Raw genomic sequence first — 24,713 nt, forward strand, 5'->3', positions numbered from 1 at the left:
GTTCTTAGATAATTATAAAGGTTCTAATTCAATATTGATATTTTTCCTGTGTCATAAGCGTTGTGATTATTTTTTTCATTTTATTATTTTCTTTTATAATTTTGTTTTAGTATTTATTTGTTTTCTCATTTACAGCACTTTCTTTGCCTATTCTTATTCCAGGGTCTGCTACTAGTTGGCATGAAAATAGCTTAAAATAAGGGTTTTTGGAAGGGTGGATCCTTAGGGTGAAATAGGGGAGAGAGAACAGGACGTGGACAGGGATCACAATGGATGCTGTCACCTCCCTCCCCCAGTTTCTTCAGAAGCTTTGGTCTCTGAAAGATGGTGCTCCTGGCACCTCTTCAGCATAGTGTGGCATCTTGGGGTTGTCAGAATCCCATGGCACACCTATCATTTTTCCATCAAAAATGTTTGAAGGAGACAAATGGTCCTGGGCTGTCTCCACCCAGTTACCGCCTGGGGAATTAGCACTGCTGTGTCATTAAGCAATGTCCTTTCCTACTGCTGTAAACCCAGCTGAGAGGGGTCAGGGACTGTGACTCTACACTTAGGCTTGAGTTGTGGCTTTGCCCCACCCAAGGGACCCAAAGCACGAAGACGCAGTGTTTCACATCCAGACACATCCAATCTGTAAATACTCAAAAAATGGGAGAGGTCAAAGGAGAGATGTTAACCACTACCCAAAATCCCCCAGCCAGAAATGATCCTTGCCAACAATTGGTGGACACTATTACAGATATCACATAGTTTTCTATGCATTTATACAAATAGACAGTTGGATGGATTGATAGAAATAATTTTTAAAAATCTGGGCCGCATCCTAGCTGAGCGTGCTGACCAGGGGAGAGGGGCCAAGAGAAGACCAGTTCTGCCATGTCTGCCTTTTGCCAAAGGGGCCCTACCCATTGCTAAGTCCAGCATGGAGCCCAGCATGTCTCCCCACCTGGAGCTCAGAGCCCAGCCAGTCCAGCCCAACCCTTGTGCCACTCTTTCTTTCTATTGCTTTTTAGACTAAGAAGATGTTCCCCCTGCCAGCCCTCAGTGGTGCAGGCAGAATGTTGGGGATGCTTACTGACCTCCACTGCTCTTCTCTTGCAGTCTCCTGCTTCTTCAACTTCACCAGCCCGTCTGGGGTTGTCCTGTCTCCCAACTACCCAGAGGACTATGGCAACCACCTCCACTGTGTCTGGCTCATCCTGGCCAGGCCTGAGAGCCGCATCCACCTGGCCTTCAACGACATTGACGTGGAGCCTCAGTTTGATTTCCTGGTCATCAAGGATGGGGCCACCGCCGAGGCGCCCATCCTGGGCACCTTCTCAGGAAACCAGCTTCCCTCCTCCATCACAAGCAGTGGCCACGTGGCCCGTCTCGAGTTCCAGACTGACCACTCCACAGGGAAGAGGGGCTTCAACATCACTTTTACCAGTGAGTCCTCCCTCTGTCACCAGCTGGCCCTCCATCTGAGTGTCTGCCTCTGAGGATGATCGAAGGTGCTCCCATGGAGGGAGGAGGAGGTGTGGATGGGGCAGTTCCCAGGGCATTGCAGGGCTGCAGTGCCCAGTCATGGAGCTCCCAGCATGACCAAGAAAGGGCATAAAGCACTGGCTGCCAGGCAGGGTGCTCTTTTCTGGAAGTCCCTCTCTGAAGGGCATTTATCTCCCATAGTTGTGATATATAATGTAAAAGGAACCTGGAACCTCATTTTTGCCCCAACCTTCCCCATCCTACAAGACCCAACCAGAACTAGGGAGGGCCCAAGAGAAAGAAAGCCTCTATCATTCTCATTGGTTTCTGATGCCCTCTCTGAGGTGCTCTCCGAAATCCCTGAATGCCTGCCTGCTGCTGACCTCTGAGTTCGTGCCAGGGCTGCTCACTTTGCTTTGCCCAGTTCCCATTCCCATAGTCAAATCAGAATCAAAGCTTTGGAGCAACACTTCTGTTGGGCTCCCAGACTTACTGGGGACAACTCTTAGGGAATTTCCTCATAGCCCCTCTGAGGGCCACCATCTGAAAGTTGCCACCTCCAGTTTCAATCCTGGGCCCCTTCTCTAGAAGCAGCCTAAACTCAGCAGTGATTATTTTTATTTCTGTATCTCGTGGTTACAGAGGGGGTGGGGGGGGCAGAAGCTTGGAGACTGGAAATAGCAAGCCACCAAAGATAGCAAGAAGTGGTTATCAGGTCGTAAGAAGCTATAAATCCAGTGGACTTGGCTGATGACAAACAGTCAAGTGAGGCTGGAGGTGGGTCCATCTGAGCAATTAACTAGATCCTTTCCCAGAGGCTGCTTGTGAAGGGCAAGTCCCCAGTGCAAGCTCTGCTCCATGCCCACAAACACTGATCTCCCAACCCCCATTCCCACCCTTGGCATAAAGGCCTTGCCTCCGTTTTCCACCTATCTCTGGAGTCCAGTTGGACTGAAGACATTAGATGCTACCTGGTGGGCCATTTGGGTCCCCCGATTCCAAGAGACCAGCCAGGTAAAGCCCATTCCATTCCCCTCACCACTCTTGTTTAGGACACAATCAACCTTCTCAGTGCATGTCTCCTCCAGGGGATTCCTGTTTCATCTGCTGTGGGCAGGAAGAAGCAGGGGGAGATCCTAGTTCTGTCTTTCCTAACCCTAGTCTAGCACTGACCATGCTGCTTCATACTAGAAAGGAGCGAGTATGCTTTCCTTATCTTTATATCCCTTGGCCCCGCACAGGGCCTGGTGTGTGCTAAGGATCAGCAAATGTTTACGGAATGGAAGGATCCATGAATGAGTAAATGCTTTCTCTTGCCCTGGCGGAGTAGGAAGAACAAGGATAAAAGGTATCCTGGGGAGCACACTTATCCAGGATGGTGAGGGCCAAGAAGTCTTGTGGGTTTGCAGCATGTGTGGACACTGAGTGGGAACTTGGGAGGAGGAGGCAGCTGATGGCCCAGGGGCTGAGCTTCATCATGAGGGCAGCAGACTAACCTGAGGATAGCTCTTACTTGTATTTCTTTCCAAGGTTTCTCTACCATTGTAAAAATGATACACATCCAATCTGTAAATACTCAAAAAATGGGAGAGGTCAAAGGAGAGATGTTAACCACTACCCAAAATCCCCCAGCCAGAAATGATCCTTGCCAACAATTGGTGGACACTATTACAGATATCACATAGTTTTCTATGCATTTATACAAATAGACAGTTGGATGGATTGATAGAAATAATTTTTAAAAATCTGGGCCGCATCCTAGACCTGCTGAATTAGAATCACTAAAGGGATGGGGCCCCAGAATCTACATTTTTGGTAGGCTTCTGAGGCGATCGGATGCAGTCAGTGAAACAATCGTCCATGGCCAAGTGTCAGGGAATTAGTGTAGTCTCTCCCATAGGACTTTAATCTCCTCCTACATCCCAACTGATGATCACTGAGGCTGAGCTTGAATTTGCCCAGTGTCAGGGAGCTCGCCTCCCCAGACAGCTCTCTCCATAGCTAGCAGGCACTCTAGATTTCAAGTCAACTTATGTTGACTTGAAATCTGTGTCCCTGTAACAAGGATCAGTGGTCCCACTTCCACCCCTAGAACTCCTGGTAACAAGGCTAATTCCTCTTCCACATGGAACATAATGAACAACAATGACAGTAGCTGCCATCCATTAAGCACCTCCTGTGGGCTGAACCTGGTGCTGAGCACTCAACAGTCATCACTGGAAGCCTCACAACAAAAACTCCATAAAGCAAGATCTACCCCTTTCACATGCCAGAAAACTGAGGTTTGGAAAGGTACACAGGGAGAAGTGGGTCCTTGACTCAGAGCTTTTGCTCCCAGATGTTGGAAATAACTCCATATTCCTGCTATGTGCATTTGCGCGTGTGTGTGTGCATGCGCGTGCGCGCGTGTATCTGTGTGTTCATATGTGGGTGTATGTATCTGTGCCTACATGTGTATGACTGATGCGTTTGAAAGAAAAATGCCTGGACTTCTGGGCCCCAAGCATCATTTTTTTTTCCCACACCATATTTCTAAATGTCAGGGTGACTTCATGGTCATAGTTTCCAATGAAGAAAGGTTGGGAGACTCAAGTCTGGGCTGACCTAAGCATTCAAATGGAAGGGTGTTGGGCACTCAACTGAAGCCCTGCATGGGATCATCACAGTCATCTCCACATCAGAGGCTCCCTTACCTCATCTGCAATGGGAAGGGTCAGGTTTGCAGGCCTCTTGCCTCTAGCAAGATCCAGCAGCCTCTAGGGCCACTGCTGTTTCTGAATGTGCAAATGTTTCTATCACTAGGGAATTTCAGAGGCCAAGAAATTTTTTTTCAAGTGGCCCATACCCATGCAGCCATGGATCCTGGTCTCCACTGGAAAGTTGCCATCCTCAGAACAACAGGGGTGAAAATAGAGCCTGGCTTCAGAGACATTTAGTAAGAGAACTGTGACACCCCTGCTGGAGGAAGGCAGGGAGCATGCTTGGTAGAGACTGAGCAGGAAAGAGTATCTTCCCATGCAGAGGAGGGAAGAAGGAAGGGAACTCATCTTCAGTGAGCACTTACCATCTGTCACGTGCTGCACCGAACAATCGCCACTCTCATATTCACATCAACTTTCATTTTATTTCTATCTCAGAATGACCCTGCAAGTGAAGGATGATCTCCATATTATCAGTCAGGAAACTAAGGCTCATCAGAATTGCATAAGTTGTCCAGGACCATGTAACGAATAAAAGGCAAAGCATGATTAAATCTACAGCGTTCTGACTCTGTCCTCTCCCCACTCTGCATTATCAATTGCCTGGGTAGAGTGAGAGGCAGCCCTGACAATAGGCAAGGAAATAAAGGAAATAGCTTCAGACAGGGTTAATTCTAGGGCACCTCCTTTATGATGCTTAGAGTCTATTAGCGTCACAGAATTTAGAGTCCAGCTCACCTCAAGCAGAAATGATCCCATAACTGTCTGAAGTTAGGGAATCTTGGAATGGATTTGACATTGAGGAGACAGATCAGCTCATTAACCACACTGAGCCTCAGTTTCCTCATTTGTAAAGTAGGGTAACAAGAGCTACTTCATAGAATCATTATATGGTGTAAATGAGCTAACAGCAGAAACACTTAGCTTATTGCCTGATCTATAAATGTCCATTAGAATGCAGTGGGATTAGGTGCTCGGGAAGGCAGGAAATCAAGTTTAATGAGCACCTGCTTAATGCCGAGGTCCTAGAATGCCTAGCTCTCCCTCCAACACGGCAAGTTCTTGGGGAGGTGGTGGAGTTCTAGGGTTTACCATCCCAAGGAAGCTAATTTTCTTTAGGGATTCTTCTCTACTCCAGCAATGTCTGATCATGTCCTTGAACTCCATCTACACAGCCTTCCGACACAACGAGTGCCCGGATCCTGGCGTTCCAGTAAATGGCAAACGGTTTGGGGACAGCCTCCAGCTGGGCAGCTCCATCTCCTTCCTCTGTGATGAAGGCTTCCTTGGGACTCAGGGCTCAGAGACCATCACCTGCGTCCTGAAGGAGGGCAGCGTGGTCTGGAACAGCGCTGTGCTGCGGTGTGAAGGTACGAGCCTGCAGGCTGGGAGCAGTGGCCATTGTCAGCCAGAGAGGCTGGGGAGGGGGAGCAAGCAGCCCAGGCCATGGTGGTTCCTTTCTGTGTTGGTCCTTCCTCTTCTCCCAGAACGAAGGGCCACTCTCTCACCCTCATGCTGGAATAGCAGGGGCTTCATAAGGCCACTGTGCATAGGAATTTAAATTACAACCAGAGATTAAAGTAGAGAAACGGCTCTGGATTGTCAGGCATCAAAAGCACCTCTTCTTTCAAATGAGAACTCTCTCAATATCACAGCCATTAAGATCCCTGTTTCCAGCTCCTGCCCAGGGGAGCTCCGGCAGCCCAAAGTAGCATCGGCAGCGCTGCGAGTTTTCGGGTCTTTCAAGCTGCCTGTCACTCTTTCCTTCTCCACATGTTTATTTTCCCCAATTCCCTGGGATGTCTCCCAGTCTCGGCCTTTGTGCCCTGTTAAATGCTGACTTGATATCCTTGTGGTCAATCTCCAGGAGACTCAGGGCCAACCAGCCAGAAGAAACACAGCTTGCAGCAGGCACATGGCTTATGATGGCAGTTCTTCAGTCCTGCCTCGCCACACAAGACAGTTTTTGACTCAATTTTCAAGACCAGCCATCTGTTCCACCAAACTACAGACATTTAAAATACAGATAAAGCTTCTTGAGGCAGGAGTCAGGTTAAATTTGTGTACCAAGCATGGTGTACCAAGCATTTGTGCACCAGGCAAATTTGTGTACCAAGCATTGTGTACCAACCATGGTACCTGGCACAGAATAGGTGCTTAATAAATATTTGTGAATAATGGATGAATAGTGAGTATCCCAAGGGCCCCTTGGGGAAACTGACAGTATCCAAGGAGACGAAGGTTGTGATTCTCTCCTTTTAGGAGGCAGAAACCTTCTTCCTCACATTTCATGTGATAGAAAGAGGATAGAGACTTAAGAGACCTCTTGACTTAACCCAATTCGTAAACTCAAATCTGGGCATAGTGGCCATGAACAGGAAGGACAGGAGAATGAAGAAGGGAGCATGCCTGAGAGAGAGTATTACCCAGAGCATACAAATGGGTCAATGGGAGACAAGGGACCACTGAGAACACTGGAGGTGGCAAGCAGTCCAGGTGGGCATTTGAGTGAGAGGGGCCCAAGCTGGGATCCTGGCAATTCACTTTTCCCCTTGAGGCTTTGTATTTTCCAGCTGGAAAAAAAAGGAGGGATAATGATAATTATCAGATGTGTATGGAGTAGGCAGTCCTGGTATAAAGTAACTCCTCATAAGCTGCGCCTTCACTGTCACGTAAACTCCATGAGGTTAGGGAATCTTCCTTGGCCTCATATTCCCACAGCTGGTGTGTTGTTTGATACTTGGTAGATGCTCAATCAGTACTGGTTGATGAGTCACCAAATAAATGAATGAATGAATGGCCTTTTAACTAGGCTAGAGCCTCCCTAATGAGACGCATATCAATGAAAGGCCTCCAGAGCCCCGACTCTCACCAGACTGCCTGCTGTCTCCACCCTGCAACTTATCATCCAAGCCACCCTGGGGAATTAACTTGACCTCTCTGTGCCTCAGTTGCCCCACTGTAAAATGCAGGTTGATAATGGGAACCCGCTTGAAGAGTTGTCTTGAGCATGCACAGTTCTTGGAGCAGTGCCTGGTGAGAGGTAGCACTCAATAAGTGTTGGCCATTAGCGTTAACTTGATTTTAACTATTTCTTCATTGGACCAACCAGATCAATATTTGCTCCACTTTGGGGGATCAAGTGGTGCATTTCCATCCTTCCAGGAACTTGCCCCAACCGTGACATGAATAGACATTTTTTTCTGACTTCCAAGCTTCCCACAGTGTGGTCTGTACAACCTCATCTGCCATTCTTCCTCAGTGCAATCAGCACTTTTGGAAAGAACAGAAGCTTTGGAGTTAGAGAAACAACGCGAAACTCAGTCTCCATGCTTCCCAGCTGTAGAATTAATAGGCTTAGGTTTAGTAACTAGACCTAGACCTCAGGTCCCTCACTGGCAACAGGGGAATAAGTATCCATATCTGATGGAGTTATTTGCTGGTGAAACAGGTCACCGTACAAAGCATCCATGCAGAACCCAGTCTGGAGGGTTGTGAATCAGTGGTCTTTCACCTTCCTACAGACCAGCCCCCTCATTTTCCCTTGCACTCATTGACCACTTCTAATTTCTTTAGTTTTCGTTGTGTTGGTTCATATCTCTGAGATCTTCCCTGCTGTCTCTAGCTCACCTGATCTCTTCCTTCTCCTAATTTCTATTATTTTTCATGGGCCACCACCACTGGACCACTTTCTTGGATACTGGTTCTTACCATTATTACATTTACCAGTTCCACAGGCCTTGGTCCTGTCTCCCCACCAAGATTGTGAGTGGTCTCAGGGCAGAAGGCCAAATTCCCATTGCCCCTGAGCCTGCAGGGGCTTAGTCCCAAATTAGTTGACTGCTCTGAGGAACCCTCAGGAATTAGTAACTGCACAATCCTCCTCTCCATCCCCCACCCTCCTGAATCAAGTGCTCCTAGACTTTAGCTCTGCGATGCATTGAAACCCTCAAGGCCACGTATGAACACGAGATAATTTGACCTTTGTTAATGGATCTTCAAGTGGCTCACTATTTTTTTTTTTTTTTGAGATGGAGTCTCGCTGTCGCCCAGGCTGGAGTGCAGTGGCATGATCTTGGCTCACTGCAAGCTCCACCTCCCAGGTTCACGCCATTCTCCTGCCTCAGCCTCCCGAGTAGCTGGGACTACAGGCACCTGCCACCACACCCAGCTAATTTTTTGTATTTTCAGTAGAGACAGGGTTTCATCGTGTTAGCCAGGATGGTCTCGATCTCCTGACCTCGTGATCCACCCAACTCAGCCTCCCGTGGCTCATTATTTCATAAGCAAGGTCTTCATTTTAAAGTTAAAAAGGTCTTTTTCATTCTGTCCCTGGAGGGGGAAATGCTGTAGGGTTGGGGCAGTAGGCACTAGAAGTAAGGGACAGTCTATTGGAGACCCTGACCCCAGGGAGAGCCTGCTCGGTTTTCTCAGAGCAATGGGCATTTGATGCCAGCCTGGTTTTCAGGGATCTGGGGAGTAGCATGTCAGGCAGAGTGTGAGAGCCTGATGCCACTTAGGGTGGCTGAATCCCAGCCTTAAAACCTTAGACAGAGCTGGCTAAAGAAGCCCCTGGGAACCTGTCCCTTCTTGGCTCCTCTCCCTCCTTTTGTCTGAGCCTTGGTAGAGCTCTGCTTTGCAATCAGCATCTTTGTCTTTTCCGTTTTTTTCTAGTTTTGTTTTTGATTAAGTGTCCCCACCTTGTGGACAATTAAATGCAGAAGCTAATGGTCTTTTAGAAAATCTTTTAATATATGCTAAGAGCCACTTAGCTTTTGAGAGGCTATAATAGGACAAGAGAGACGATGGCTTCTCCTAAATTTAGAAAGAAGGATGATTATCTGGAGGATCTAAAGCAGGGGTCGGCAAACTTTTTCTTAAAGGGCCAGAGAGGAAGTATTTTCAACTGTGTGGGCTATAACTCTGCTGTCCTAATGCAACAGCAGCCTTAGACAATACGGAAGTGAATGGGCTAGATTGCCCAAGTCTGTGATCTTGAGTTCACAGGACGCAGGAGTCCCTTAGGTTTAAAATCAGAAATTTCCCAAGAAAGACTTCCAGGTAGTAAAGGCAGCTACACAGGCGTACCTGCCTGACTTTCTCTCCCCTACACTTACCTCTTCCTTGTCTCTTTAAAGGAAAAATAATCATACCCAACTAGGATAAGTGTCTTACAGTGTTACCTCATTTCAACCTTGCACCAGTCCTAGGAAATAGATGTCGTTATTGTCCCTGCTAGGACACAGACAGGTTAAGTCACCTGCGTAGGATCTTCCGAGCTTGTAAGTGATGGAGCCAGAATTCAAATCCAGACTCTTGGCTACCCTGTTACTGTATTTTTCTTGAATTATATCACTGAAGAGAATATAGTTTCCAACACATCTATGAAAGACTTAAAAGCATCTCCAAATAGAATGAAAAGCAGGATTTCTACTTTCGACATCCCCGTAGAAAATTAAAAGGAAATACATTGCCTAATGCATAAGACAAAGAAGACAGGACATCACATGGAAACATCGGAAATTGACAGCATGAAACAAAATGACAGCAGAAGACAAACATATCAGTTATGATAATAAAAGTAATTAAACTCCCTATTAAAAGACAAAGAGCTGAGCTTTAAGAATATTCTGCTTACAAGAAATACACACACAAAAAAGATAAATTATCTACAGTGAGTGTGTATTTTCTTTTTTCTTTTTCTTTTTTTGTTTTGAGATGGAGTCTTGCTCTGTCATCCAGGCTGGAGTGCAGTGGTGTGATCTCAGCTCACTGCAGCCTCTGCCTCCCGAGTTCAAGCGATTCTCCTGCCTCAGCCTCCCGAGTAGCTGGGACTACAGGTGTATGCAACCATGCCTGGCTAATTTTTGTATTCTTAGTAGGGACGGGGTTTCACTATGTTGGCCAGACTGGTCTCAAACTCCTGACCTCATGATCTGCCAGCCTCGGCCTCCCAAAATGCGGGGATTACAGGCTTGAGCCACCACACCTGGCCCCTGTATTTTCATTTTTTTAATTTTAAAGAAATACTCGGAAGGTTGCTTGAGCCTGGGAATTAGAGGCTGCAGTGAGCTATGATTGTACTACTGCTCTCCAGCCTGGGCGACAGAGCTAGACTCTGTCAAATAAATAAAGGAATACTTGGTGGTTGTAAAAATTTCAAACGATGCACAAGTGCAATACAGCTCAAAGTGGAAATGCTCATTTCCCAATCCCACTCCCCAGAGGAAAATGGTTTAACAGTTTGGTATAAACACATCCACATTTATTCTCTATCTACACCAAATGTGTTACTTTTAAAATCAGGAAAAAAGCAAGTACTGTAATAAAGAAAGAAGGTCAGTTCTCCTCATGACCACAAAGAAATCTAAGTGGTGGTGGTAGCTCATTTCGGCATTAAGGAAGAACTATAAGGGCAGTTACTGCGTTTCTAGCAATATCTCATTTAATCTTCTTGCCACTCTTGCAAGAAAGATGTAATTGTGCTTTATCCATGAGAATCCGCAAAAACAGTGAGGTGAGTTGACGTTCCCAAAATCACCCAGCTGGTAATCATTGAGCACATACTATGTGCTAAATACCAGGCCAATTGCTTTACATCTGTATTAGTCCATTCTCACATTGCCATGAAGAAATGCCCAAGACTGGGTAATTTATAAAGGAAAGAGGTTTAATTGACTCACAGTTTCACATTGCTGGGGAGGCCTCAGGAAACTTACAGTCATGGTGAAAGGCAAAAGAGGAGCAGGCACCTTCTTCACAGGGCGTCAGGACAGAGTGAGTGCAAGCAAGGGAAATGCCAGATGCAAACCATCAAATCTCCTGCGACTCACTATCATGACAGCAGCATGGGGGAAACTGCCCCCATGATCCGATTACCTCCACCTGGTCCTGCCCTTGACACGCAGGGATTATGGGGATTATAATTCGAGGTGAGATTTGGGTGGGGACACAGAGCCCAACCATATCAACATCCACTGCCCCATTGACTCTTCATGAGGAGGTATTGTTATCCTCACTTCACAGATGAAGAAACTGAAGCTCAAAATGGTTACATAACTTGCTTAAGACAATAGCTAAGTGAATGAGAGAGTCAAGGTTCAAATCCAGATATTCTGATTCCAGAATCATCACTTTTAACCTCCAAGTGAGGTCTGAGTCCAAGTTCATTCTGCTTATATTCTACCACAAAACAGTGGAAGACAGGTGGTAAGGGGCACAGGTGGGTAGTGGGGAGGCAGAGCTAGAGAGTAGGAGGCCACACTTCCAGCCGCAGGGCTGAGTAATTCCAGAGTCACTCTGGTCAGAGGAAAGGACTTCCACTACTTCTGGTCACTCACAGTGGACAGCTAGTCAACAAAACCCCTTAGCAGCAGCCTACATCCCATTACAGAAGCAGTGGTTGAGGTGGGCATTCCCACGTCCACCCAGAGTGGTTAAAAATGCAGGCTCTGGAGCTGGACTGCCCAGGTTTAAATCCTGACCCTGCGACTTCCTAGTGTGTGTTCCTGGCCAGTCGCCTAAGCTCTTTGTACCTCAAGTATGTTCCCTCAGCTATGAAATGAGGTTAATGTCTGTGCCCGCCTTATAGGTGGCTGTGAAGACTAACACACAGGGGAAGCAAAAGCATACATGAAGGTCAGAGCCTGGCATGTTGTAGAGCTCAGTGCTCAATGAGTATTTGTTCTTTGTATTCTATTCTGTCACCATTCCCTATTCCTCTTTGCCTTGCACAACTTTAGCATCAGGGTCAGGAGAAGTGGCTCATCCCTCACAGGGGACAGCAACCCCTTATCAGAAGCTCAGTGTATCAGTCAGCCTGGGCTGCGGTAACACAGTGCCACAGACTTGGTGCCTTAAACAACATAAATTTATTTTCTCACAGGTCTGAAAGCTGGAAGTTCAAGATCAAGGTACTGGCAGGGCTGGTTTCTCCTGAAGCATCTCTCCTTGGCTTGCAGATGCCCACTTCCTCTCTGTGTTCTCACGTGGCCTGTTTTCCTGTGCACATGCACCCCTGGTGTCTTCCTCTTATAATGAGGACACCAGTCCTACTGGACTAGGGCTCTATCCTCATGACCTCATTTAACCTTATTTACCTCCTGAAAGGCTCTCTCTCCAAATGCAGTCACATTGGTGGCTAGAGTTTCAACCTCTACATTTTGGGAGGACACAATTCCATCCATAACACCCAGTATCCCTGCCTATCAACCAGTATTTCATTCCTTCAACAAATATTGAACATCTAGTGAGTACCAGGTGCTGGGACAGTCACAGGGTCCCTCTTTTGTCTTATTGCTGAGCTCTTCTCCCTGTTCAAGAGAGGATCCTTCCTTCTTTTTCCTTCTTTTCTTTGTGTGTGTGTGTGTGTGCATGTGCACGCACACAGACATGTGTGTGCTTCCCTGTTTTTGCCTTCACCTTGTTTAAATGAAAAATTTCAAACATATACCAAAACAGAGAGAATGGTATAATGAACCCACATGTACCTATCAGTCAACCTCAACAATTATAAACTCATGGCCTATTTTGTTTTCATTTATATCCCCACCCATTCCCCCACAACCACCCTGCTGGTTCTGGGATTATTTCGCAGCAAATTTCAGTCATCACACTTCATCTATAACATTTTAGTAATGTGTCTCCAACAGATAAAACTAGCTCTTTAAAACATAACCACATTGCTATCATTTTAAAAAATTAAAAACAATTACTCAATATAATCAAATTTCCATGATTGGCTAATACATTCTTTGATAGTATTTTTAAGTCAGTATCCTTGTTAGCTTCATACATTATAATTGGCTGATATGTCTCAAGTCTTTTCTAATCTATAGGTGTCTACTCCCCACCCCCTTGAGATTTTTTTGTTGTTGCAGAAGTCGGGTCATTTATCTGGAGATAAATGAGAATTATTCAGAATGAGGAGTCTCCTGCATTCGGAATTTTGCCAGTTGCTTCCCTGGGAGGTTGTTTAACACAATTGTCTCTCTTTTATGTTCCCTTTAATTGGCAGTAAGATCTAGAAACTTAATCAGATTGAGCTTCCATTTTTTTAGCAAGAATATCTTGTAGGCAATGTCTTCAACAGAATCATATGCTATTTGGGTATCTCTCTTTTGGGGTCATTAGGAACCATTAATGATCATACCCTAGGAATTACAAAATGGTAACATGCTATAATTTATTTTTTCATAAGCTGAAATGCTATACTTAAAGAAAACTTGTCCTCATCAACTATTTGGTTACTCCGAGATATAGTTTGTAAAGGAAAAGCAAGGAAATAATTATTTGTATTTGCCAGTTTTTGTATTAATGAGTTGATTCCCTAACACCTTCCAAAGTTACACATTTTTAAATATCATTACAATCCAAACATATTTTATGTATTTAAATCTACTGCAGTTTGTTCTAATTAATGCTCAAATTGTGTCATTGGCTAGTGGGAGCCTTTTGAAGTTGGCCTAACATCATCTTGTACATTTTCTGTCTCTGACCCAGAATCAGTTATTTCTCCTAGAAACCCTGGTTCCTTTTAGTGGAAACTGATATTTAAAATTTGGGCACTAGGGGTACTTTTTATTATTGACTTCGTTCCTGTTTCTAAGCCTTTTCAATGAACACAGCTAGGAAACAGTTTTTAAAAGAAAATTCATCATGGGTTTATTTCATTTCCAATGTAAAAACACTTTTTCTTTTTTACTTAACTTCTTTAATATCATATCCATATCTCCTTTCACTCTTGCTGAAAATCCCAGTTCCCAGCACCATTAATATAATTTCCCAATTCATAGGACATGCCTAAGAGTCCCAAAGTAGTAATACCAATAGCTACCAACAATAATATAATTACAGAGAATAGTTTAAGGGTTTTTTTTTTTCATTTCTTTTTGTATCCTATTAAGGTAGGCTATCAAATTATTGTGTTTTAAAATGTCTTTTACTAGTTTCTTCATGTGGGATTATGCTACCAACTAATCTAGCATTGCATTCATTTATTTCACTCTGCTTCTGAGTTTCTAGAAATTGCTTATCAGTTTATTGATTTGCTTAATCTTTCATTTTAATTATTTAAAATATTTACATAGTTCCAAAGTTAAATATATAAAAAAGGTATATTCTGAGAAAGCCTAGCTTCTATCCCTATCTTCTCTACCCTGTTCCCTCCGTCCTTCTGTGAATAATCTTTTAGTTTTTGGTTTATCCTTTCAGTGATTGTTAATATGAGTGAATATGTGTGTATGCCTCTGCCCCTTTCTTAGATAAAGAGAATCATACCATACCTACTATTCTCTACCATGCTTTTATTCACTTAACAACATAGTCTGGGAACCACTCCGTGATATTATATAGAATATCCCTCATTCTTGTTTTATAGCTGCATAAATAGTCCATTTTGTAGATTACCCTAGTTTATTCAGTTAGATCTCTACCACTGAACATTTGGGCTGTTTCCATACATTTGCTATCACAAATAGTGCTACCTTGCATAACCTTGTACATATATGTCATTTCATATTTTTGCCAGTGTATCTTTGGGAGAGTTCTAGAAATAGAATTGCTGGGTCAGAGAGTAAATGCATATGCATTTTGTTGGATATTACCAAATTCCTCTGCACAGCAGTTGTACCATATTGCACGTTCACCAGCAAGGTCCTAGAATCCTTGGTTTCTCACGGCCTCATGTGTCATTAAACTTTGGATTTTGCCTATCTGATGGATGAGAAACAATATTTCACTGTGCTTTTAATATGTATTTTTATGTTTAAGAGTGAGGTCGATCATCTTTTCAAATGTGAAAGAAACATTGCATTTAAGAATCCTCCCCTCCAACATCACACTCTGGGGACTGTTGTGGGGTGGGGGGAGGGGGGAGGGATAGCTTTAGGAGATATACCTAATGCTAAATGACGAGTTAATGGGTGCAGCACACCAACATGGCACATGTATACATATGTAACTAACCTGCACATTGTGCACATGTACTCTAAAACTTAAAGTATAATAATAATAAAATTTAAAAAAATTAAAAAAAAAAAAAAAAAGAATCCTCCCCTCCAAATCCCTGCCGGGCAACTACCACTCTGCAATATGAAGATGAACAACAGAGAAAGTGAAGGACAGAATGATTAAATAGGTCACTGGACAATCACAGGTGCACAGGAAGAGATTAACTAGCCAAACTAATGAAGCGACACAGCAGAGAAAGAAAGCAAAGTGGTGACCGCCAAAGGAAGGGATTGAATTTCCCTCTCTGGAGATTGTAGATGGGGTTTCGTTGATATGTATGCACTGAGTGGAGAGTGGCCTAGACAGGCAATGGAGACTGCATGATCTATAGCTCCCCGGGAAGTAAATGGGGAGATCACAGTCCAACAACCAGAGAGGCTGGGCCTGTGCTGAGATGGAGCCAAGAAAGAGTCCCTCCTCACTGCTGAGATGCAAACCTGTATTGTAACAATGGGATGTAGCAATAGGCACGCCCCTCCCCACCTCTAAGGTCTCATGTGTCCACCTGAGAAATGGAGGAAAGCATTAGTAGTTGCAGTGAGATGGATGGATGGGTTTTGAAAACTGGGGTTACCCAGGAAGTGACAATACACATACACAATTTACTCTCCCAATGTTTGATATAGCTCTATGTAATTATTTAGTTTCTCTAAGCCTCAATTTACTGAAAATGGGGTAATAATCCCCGCCTATAAAACGAGGATAATAATAGTACATGCCATTTAGTGTTGCCATTGTCACAAGGATAATCCACATTAAGCCCTGACACATAGTAAGTTATCGGTACACATGAGCTTATTACTGTTGGCTGTGGTTGTAGCACTATTATGTGTCACGGGGGATTTAGAGACAGAAGTCTTGAGATTCAATCTCAGCTCTAATTTCATTAGCTCTGTATCCTTGATCTAGTCTCTTAACCTACTTGGCCTTAGTTTTCTTCTCTATAAAATAGGGATAATAACTTCATAAATGTATGCATTTAAATGAGATAACACATGTGTAGCAATTAGCATAGTAAGTCATCAGTAAGAGTTGACGACTACTACCCTTATTATAATCTTCTTTGTTAATTAAACTTCCTAATATAAGTTTCTATTAAGAATACTTGACAACTATTTTAGATAATTCTTGAAGGTTATAGCATTAAAAAAAAAGGGGATTGGGTATATTAGACTATCTTTTATGAAACTGATTACCTGGAGAAATCTACAAAACTTTGCAGAGAGAGAAGTGCTATGTAGCTCTTTATTCCTCCCCAGTCTTGTTCAGGGAATTTTTGGCATCTGATAGCTCCATAGTAAGGGAGTACAAAGGAGCAGAGGTTCCTTTGACATGGGAGGCGGCTTAGCTTAAGATCTCTGGATTTACGCTGTCTTGCCTAGGTCTGAATCCAAGCTCTGCAACTTGCTAACCCAAGGCTAGTTACTCAACCTCCGTAAGCCTCAGCTTTCCTAGGAGGTAATAATAGCACCAACCTCACAGGGGATTTTGTTTTGCAAAGAGTGAACATGATTACGTATGTAAGCTCAGTGCCTGACTGAGGTGGAGTCAACCCCCAGTCAATGGCAGTGGTGATGGCAGTGACAGAAGCAGTAATAGTGGATGTCATCATCATCCTCATCATCAGCCTTGGGGAGGTGTGCTAGTCTGGGTGGGCTAGGCTACACGGTGTTAACTTACAACCTCCAAATCCCAGCGGCTTAAAAATCAGGAGCTTATATCTCACACAGACCACTGAAGCTACATATTTAACATGGGTCATCAGGGATGTCTGCTCCTTAGAGTCACTTAGGGGCCCAGATTGATGAGACTTCCCTCTTGACACTTGCTTCCACAATTACCGAGGCCGGAAAAGGAAACTGTGTGCAGATCACACACAGGCTTATAAAGTTTCCACAGAGACATGATGTACAGCACTTCTGCTCTCATTTTATTGGTCACAGCAGTCACATGACCTTGCATAACTTCAAAAGGGGTGGGCAATGAAATCCAATCATGTGCCCTTGAAAGAGGAATAGCTCTAATGACTACCTTAGGGGCTGAGGGTCTGGTTGCAGGAAGAGACAGTGGTGGTGGGAAAGAGGCAGCTGAGAATGGGGAAGCCCAGGATGGGACATGTGGACAGAGGCATAAATAACAGACTTTGCAAGACCAGAGACAGCCAGCAGCTGTGCCTAGGCCTCCCAGTGTCCTGTGGAGTTCCCTGCCTTGGACTGTATTCATTCATCCTGTCATTAACTCATTTATTCATCCAACCAGCAATCATTGAGAAACAACTGTGTGCCAAGCACCATGCTCAATACTGGGCATACCCAGTTGTGTAACACAATTAACACATCCCATGCCCTCCTGGAGTTTACAGTGAAGCAGGGAGTACTGGCACCCTGAGCTGAACGTCTGAGTTGTAGGGTCCTGGGGTTCTGACCTTCTCCAGGGCCAGATGTGAGGAGGTTGGCTGGATCTATGCCCCTGCCTCAGGCCTGACGATTGAGTGAGGAACGAAGGAAAAACACCATGTGGCCCAAATATTAGTTGTACTTCAGCCCTTCTAGAATGACAAAGGGACTTTGCTTAAAGGATTCTTTTCATTTCTCCCATCTGGCCTTTAATAACACTCCACATAATATAACTGGACCTACCCATAAAGGTCCCAGTAGACAAAACTCACAGTTTATAGTTTATGTAATTTTCCATAAAAACAAAAACTATACTTATTGCCTGACACATTTTATAGAGAGATTTTCTGTTTGTTTACTCATTTGTCCCTGAAGAAAGCTGCCTCTCTTCCTTCTGTCCCCCCAGCTCCCTGTGGTGGTCACCTGACTTCGCCCAGCGGCACCATCCTGTCTCCGGGCTGGCCTGGCTTCTACAAGGATGCCTTGAGCTGTGCCTGGGTGATTGAGGCCCAGCCAGGCTACCCCATCAAAATCACCTTCGACAGGTGCTTGTGACCACAGCCTTGGGGGAGAGGGCAAGGGGGAGATTTTTACGAGCCATGTGGGAGGGAATGCAGAGTGGATAGGGGACCAGTACCAACGCTGAAATGTCAGCAAGGTTGGAGAACACTGGACCAGATTGCCCTGGGTGGGGCAGACCTCACTGGCTCTGCCCTTGGGCTTGGTTTGTGCTGTTTAGGGGACTATGGCAGGAGGGGTGAAGAGAAGGCTTGGGTACCATTTGGGATGTTAGAGCTCCCCCCTCCCCAGCCCCCAAGGAGGGGGAGTGGGCAGATAGACACCATCAGATGTTAAAGCATGACTGGTATCTGACGAGCATTCTCCTGGAAATGTCCAGCGTGGGAAGGCAGCCCCCCACCTCTGCCCCAAATCCCGCTCATGTGCCCCACTTCTAGCTCCCACCCTGGCTATGCCCCTTGGGTGGAGAACGTAGCCACCTAAATGTGAAAACAAACTTCTTCCGGACAAAGTGTTCCTGGCCTGGAATAGCAGTCTGCAAACTTTTGTGTGAAGAGCCAGATGGTAAATATTTTAGGCTTTGTGGGCCACTTGCCTACTTGCATATCTCTGATGCATGCTCTGCTTTGCCTTTTTTTTTTTTTTTAAGATCTCTTTACAAATGTAAAAAGCATCCTTAGCTCTCCAGGCTATAGACCAGATCTGGCCCTGAGGCTTTAGTGTGCTGACCCCTAGCCTAGAATGTTCTGACCTCCATGAGGCTAGTCATTGTGCCTCTAGGTCTTAAGCTGGCTCACAGATCAGGCCACAGAGAGGATGAGAGCAGTTTCCAACCATGGAAGGAGGAGGAGGGATGTTAAATAGAGTGGAGAAGGTCCTTCTGCATCGCTACTGAATGTGTGCAAATTATATTAAAAGATCCCAGCCTGCCAAAATCTGGTTATTCGGAAGCCCTGGGTCAGGCAGGGCTTTATGTCATTTGCAAATTAATAAGCTTGGATTTCTCAAGAAGGCTTCATTTCTGTCATTTGGCAGATTCAAAACCGAGGTCAACTATGACACCCTGGAAGTACGCGATGGGCGGACTTACTCAGCGCCTTTGATCGGGGTTTACCACGGGACCCAGGTTCCCCAGTTCCTCATCAGCACCAGCAACTACCTCTACCTCCTCTTCTCTACCGACAAGAGTCACTCGGACATCGGCTTCCAGCTCCGCTATGAGAGTGAGTCTCAGTGGGCTCAGGAAAAGGGATGACAAGGTCAGCCCAGGTGGGTCAAAGGCCTCAGGACTGTGCTCCACCACAGGCCCCTGCTTGGCCCCATCCCCATGGTGTTCTTGGCTAGGCTGTGCCCTTCAGAAGGCCCTGGGAAAGGCACTCTGTTGCTCTCAGCATCCCTCAGGTCATGGGAGCTTAGAGTTGTTCACAACCTTCACGCCAGGCCCTTGCGTGCAGACCTCATGGCAGGTGATTGGGTGCCGCCACGCTGGGCACTCTGGGATCAGAACATTTGACTGACCATGAATTTAACCCAAGATGGCATCTCGCACCCACACTTGTCCTTCCTCATCACCTCCCACATTCGTCCCCTCGATTTAAAGGATCATTGTCACTTCAGTTCTCTGTAGACCAATATAGAAAGCTGGAGCTGCGAGCACCATGAGGACAAGGTCATTTTCTTACTCCTAAGCCTTAGCATAGCACCTAAGCCACTCTCAGCAAATTCTGACAGCCACATTTCATGAGTCAGTAATTGGCAACTTCTGCCTTTAATAAACCAGGGCTCTCTTCTTCCTCTTTGGAGTCAACTGGGGTCCCTCTGTAGTGACAGTAAGCTGTCTGTCCCAGCTGTGGCCTCTCTCTTTCAGCTATAACACTGCAGTCAGACCACTGTCTGGATCCAGGAATCCCAGTAAATGGGCAGCGTCATGGGAATGACTTCTACGTGGGCGCGCTGGTGACCTTCAGCTGTGACTCGGGCTACACATTAAGTGACGGAGAGCCTCTGGAGTGTGAGCCCAACTTCCAGTGGAGCCGGGCCCTGCCCAGTTGTGAAGGTGAGGGACACCATGAGGGGGCGCTAAAGTAGCAGACTCCTCTCCTGCCACAGAAACACAGGTGCTCAAAAGACCGCTGACTCCCTCACCCCATCAGCGAAGGTTGGGCTTTCGAGAGATGGGGGATGGGGTCCCAGGAGGATGACGGGGGTGCTCCCTGAGGCCCTCTGGTCTTTTACTGCCCTCTTCACTCCTTCTGTAGCTCTCTGTGGTGGCTTCATTCAAGGCTCCAGTGGGACCATCTTGTCGCCAGGGTTCCCTGACTTCTACCCCAACAACTTGAACTGCACCTGGATTATCGAAACATCTCATGGCAAGGGTGAGTGTTTCAGCCCATAGCAGGCATTGGGATGTGACGAGGTCAGGGACCCAAGTTCCTCAGGTCAAGTTGACCTCAATGGGGATCTCCCTAGATAGTGACCTCTGGGCTTCGTCTGAACTTTTCTCACCAACAAGAAAACTTCCAGAGTCTTCTCATCCCTTTGAATGGTAGAACTTGTTCAATAAGTATTGTTGAGATTCTAAAATCTCCCTGCTGGAAGAGCTCTTAGAGGTTACCAGCTATCCAATCTCACTCAGTACAGGAACCTTCTCTAAATCACTCCCTGCAAGATGGCAACACACCAGCTCAGCTCACCCTCTGCCTAAACATGCCTGATGTGGGGAGGCCACCAACCCGTTCAACAAATGGGCACCTACTATCATTTTTGCACAGATGCTTGCTTCTAATAGTCTATTAGGTGTCTCTGAAAATGTTTTTCTTGTATTGCATCCTGGAGGAGCATCAGATACACCTGCTCCCTCTTCCTCACATTCACCCTTCAGATACTGAACACAGCGATCCCCTTCTTGCATAACTCAGCTCCTCCCCTGATGCCATCTTTCATATGGGTCACCAGCCTGCACTGCTGCCTCAGCTCCCCTAACGTGAGTGACCTTTGGGAGTCCAAGTTCAAAGTAAAAGTGCTGGTTATAAATAAATGTTAATTAATATATTAATACTCTTTTCTCAACAAATATGTATTCGGTGCCACCCATGTGGCTGACACCGGGGCTGGGCATCAGCAGTAACCAGGCAGATTTGGCTTCTAGCCTCAGAAGCTTATGGCCAAGTTCATCCAGAGTCATGGTTCTTGCAGTTTGGCAAATACACTAATGCTTAGGCCCAAGGCTAGAGGTTTTGATTTTCTACGTTGGCGGTGGAAACCAGGCATCTATGTTTTCAGAACACTTTGCCAGTAATTTTGATGCATGCTTTTAATTAAGAACCTCTGATCTAGAAGAATTAACATGCAGAAGAGCCAAAAAACTAATTTTAAAGGAAGATTAATCCTTCCGGATATTAAAATGTTGTTATGGGCTAAATTAATGTTAACAATGTGGTATGAGTACAAGAGTGGACATACAAATAAGACGTGGAGAATAATTGTCCAGAAATAGATCCCTCCATGTGTGCACACACATGCCTGTGTACGTGTGAGAAAGAGACAGACTTTAGTATATAAGTAAAGTGTCATTTCAGATCCATTGAAGAAAGGATGGATTATGTAATAAATGGTGTTAAAACAGTGGGTTGAACCATTGGAACAAAAGAAAAAAAAACCGTCTATACCTCAAGCATTCTCAAGCATTTAATCACATAAACTCCAGCACTAGAGGAACATGAATCTCTAACCTCAGGTGGGCACATACTTTAAAGAGTAACAACAAAGGTAGAATCCATAAAGGCAAAGACTGCTAGATTCAATTAAAAAAAACTTTGAAAGGATTTAGGTTAAAAAAAAAAAAGTTCCATAAAAATTTAAAGTCAAATACTAAATAGAAAAAAAAATCGCAACATGTGATCGACTAAGGATTAGCAACCAGACACACAAAGAGTTCTTTAAAATTTTTAGGAGACATATGCCTAGCCAAACCAGCCCGCAAAATGAGCAAAGCTATAAAGTAACACTTTGTAACAGAGGAAATACAAATGGAAAATCATCGACCTCATTAATAATGAAACAAGTGTAATTTTAAAAGGGAAATACCATTTCCCTTTTTAAGTCATCAAAGAAAATTGTAACAGTCTGGGGGATAATGTGGACACTTGCATACTATTGACTGTTGACATTGTGTGAAACGGTTCAGGCATTCCAGAGGGTGACTTGGTGATGTGAATCAAAAGTCTCGAAAATATATTGTAAGGGACTTAGGAATCTGCAGATTTTGGTATCCAAGGGTGGTCCTGGAACAAATCCCCTGCAGATACAGAGGGACAACTGTACCTGCCTTTGCATCTAGCAATTCCACTTACTGGAATTTATCTGAAGAAAATAAGTAAAACTCTACATCAAGATTTAGCTTCAAAGATTTCCCCTAAGATATTATGTATTATACTGAAAAATTAAGAACTATTAAAATGTCCATCAATAAGGAAATGTTAAATAAACATAGGGTATGGCCATAGAATAAAATACTAGGCAGCTACTAAAAGGAATAACATGAAAGAATATTTAAAGACCTACAGGGGTGGTTGCAATACTTTGTTAAGTAAAAAAAATAAGTTTGCCAAAAGAATATATTTAGTTTAAAAGACATCCTTGTTTGCATAGAAAACAGCCTGAAAAAAATATACCCCAAGATGTTGTCTCTTATTTTCATCTTTTGGCTTTTTTCTAATTTTGAGCAGTAAACACATTACATCTAAAATATACTATTTGTATAACAAAGAAGATTTGAAAGAAAAGTCATTTATAGTCCCACCACATGTACTTAAGTGTGTCACTTGGCCTTTACTAGGCCTGCCCTACCCAGGGCTAGGGTGGCCTGGAGCTTACTGCATCAGGGCAAGACTAGCCAGGTGGTCAGGGTGAGGCCCAGGATTGTCCCCTTCTTCCCACAACATTGTTCCTAAGGAGGGGAGGGCTGGGACAGTGTCCATGTTCATCCTGCAGAGCTGTTTCCACCAAGCCTGGTCAGAGGAGACCAGTGGAAAGAAAAGCAGCCGCTCACGATCCCTAGAGAAACAACCCCTGTCATTGTGGTTTTCTCTGTGTCTGGGCATCTGTGATTATAAAGGTGTATGTTTTTCTATGAGTTTCTATGTGTGTTTTTTCCTGGAAGTCAATCAAGCTCACTAACTATTTAACAAATGCTTATTTGATACTTGCACTACCCAAATTGCTAGGAAAACAGCTGAACAAGCCACTCTGCCAGTGCCTGCCTTCAGGAAGTTTATGCTTTAGTGGTAGTAGACAGCCTAAACCAAGATCTCAGTATAGCATGACCAATGTGTGATAGAGCAGACAGAGATGTGAAAACATCCCAAGCCCAGCCCAGGGCTTAGGAAGGTGTCCTGGAGTTGAGACTTCAGCTGGTCTTCAAAGATGAACAGGACATAGCCCGGTTGAAAGGTGCTCAGCAGAGAATCAACAAGAAATCATGGATGAATGACCAGATCACTTCTTCCTTAGAACCACTTAAAGGCATCACCTAATTCTTAGCGTAAATCCCCAAATTATAAAATCGCTAGGCCAGGCACCGTGGCTCATGCCTGTAATCCTAGCACTTTGGGTGTCAAGGCAGGCAGATCACCTGAGGTTGGGAGTTCGAGGCCAGCCTGACCAACATGGAGAAAACCCCGTGTCTACTAAAAATACAAAAAAAATTATTTGGCGGGGGTGGCACATGCCTGTAATCCCAGCTACTCAGGAGGCTGAGGCAGGAGAATTGCTTAAACCCGGGAGGCGGAGGTTGCAGTGAGCCGAGATCGCGCCATTGCACTCCAGCCTGGGCAACAAGAGCAAAACTTCATCTCAAAAAATAAGAAATAAAATAAAATAAAATAGCTGGCACAACCTCATAGTCCTTACCTGTCTCAGCCTCATTCTGAGCCCTCTAAACTAAGTTCTAGCTACACAAAACTTCCTTCAGTTTCTAGAACTTGCCAGGCTTCCCTTCTCCTCTAGAGCTTTACACATTTGTACAATGTTCTTCTCTCTGGAACACTTCGTCTCCCCAAGCAAGGGGAATGGGAATCTCTGCCGTTGCCCTTGCCTGGCCAGCCCTTCATCCTTCTGAATCCCCTTCCTCTAATGAGCCTTCCCTGACCCCCTCTCCCCAACTCTGCATCTAGGTTGGGCTCTTCTCCCCTGGGCTCCCATAGCATGCATTCTATACCTCCACGATTTCAGACTTTACTCCACTGTAGAGAACTTGCATTTTCATCATCAGTCTCCCTGACAGACTAGGAGCTCTGTGAGAGATAGGTCTGTCTTGTTTCCTGTAGTTTCCTTGGCTTCTGGCTCTATGCCCGGCACATAAGGAACTCAAGAAGCATTTGGTGATATGAATCGAATTGAACTGAGCCCAGGCCCTTCTCCAGAGGGCATTCTTCGTTCTCTGTTTCTAAGAGTATCTCGGGTTAACAGACCTATTAAGCTGCTGTCTGTGATTGCGCCCTAAGAGGCAGCAGTATGGCTCAGGAAACTCAAAACTCTGTGAAATTTGAAATAGTTCAACTTGCCACCTGCCCAGTCCAAGGGAGCAGCCAATTCAGGAGTCCTGAGAATGTGCCCTTGCTGA

The 24,713-nt window shown here is 45.0% G+C and overlaps 1 protein-coding gene across 5 annotated transcripts in view; it reads left to right on the forward strand.

Moving 5' to 3' along the window:
• Positions 1 to 24,713, forward strand: part of CSMD2 (CUB and Sushi multiple domains 2) — a 643,453-nt gene that overhangs the window by 413,152 nt on the left and 205,588 nt on the right. For all 5 annotated transcript variants that reach the window (XM_034960731.3, XM_055095664.2, XM_034960735.3 and 2 more), the window contains exons 14-19: positions 1,102 to 1,428; positions 5,342 to 5,536; positions 17,979 to 18,117; positions 19,127 to 19,314; positions 19,959 to 20,147; positions 20,350 to 20,466. In XM_034960731.3, the coding sequence (XP_034816622.3) occupies positions 1,102 to 1,428; positions 5,342 to 5,536; positions 17,979 to 18,117; positions 19,127 to 19,314; positions 19,959 to 20,147; positions 20,350 to 20,466 (1,155 nt within the window). The remainder of the gene's footprint in view (positions 1 to 1,101; positions 1,429 to 5,341; positions 5,537 to 17,978; positions 18,118 to 19,126; positions 19,315 to 19,958; positions 20,148 to 20,349; positions 20,467 to 24,713) is intronic.

Source organism: Pan paniscus, chromosome 1 (genome assembly GCF_029289425.2).
Source record: "Pan paniscus chromosome 1, NHGRI_mPanPan1-v2.0_pri, whole genome shotgun sequence".
In the NCBI taxonomy this organism is placed as follows: domain Eukaryota; kingdom Metazoa; phylum Chordata; class Mammalia; order Primates; family Hominidae; genus Pan; species Pan paniscus.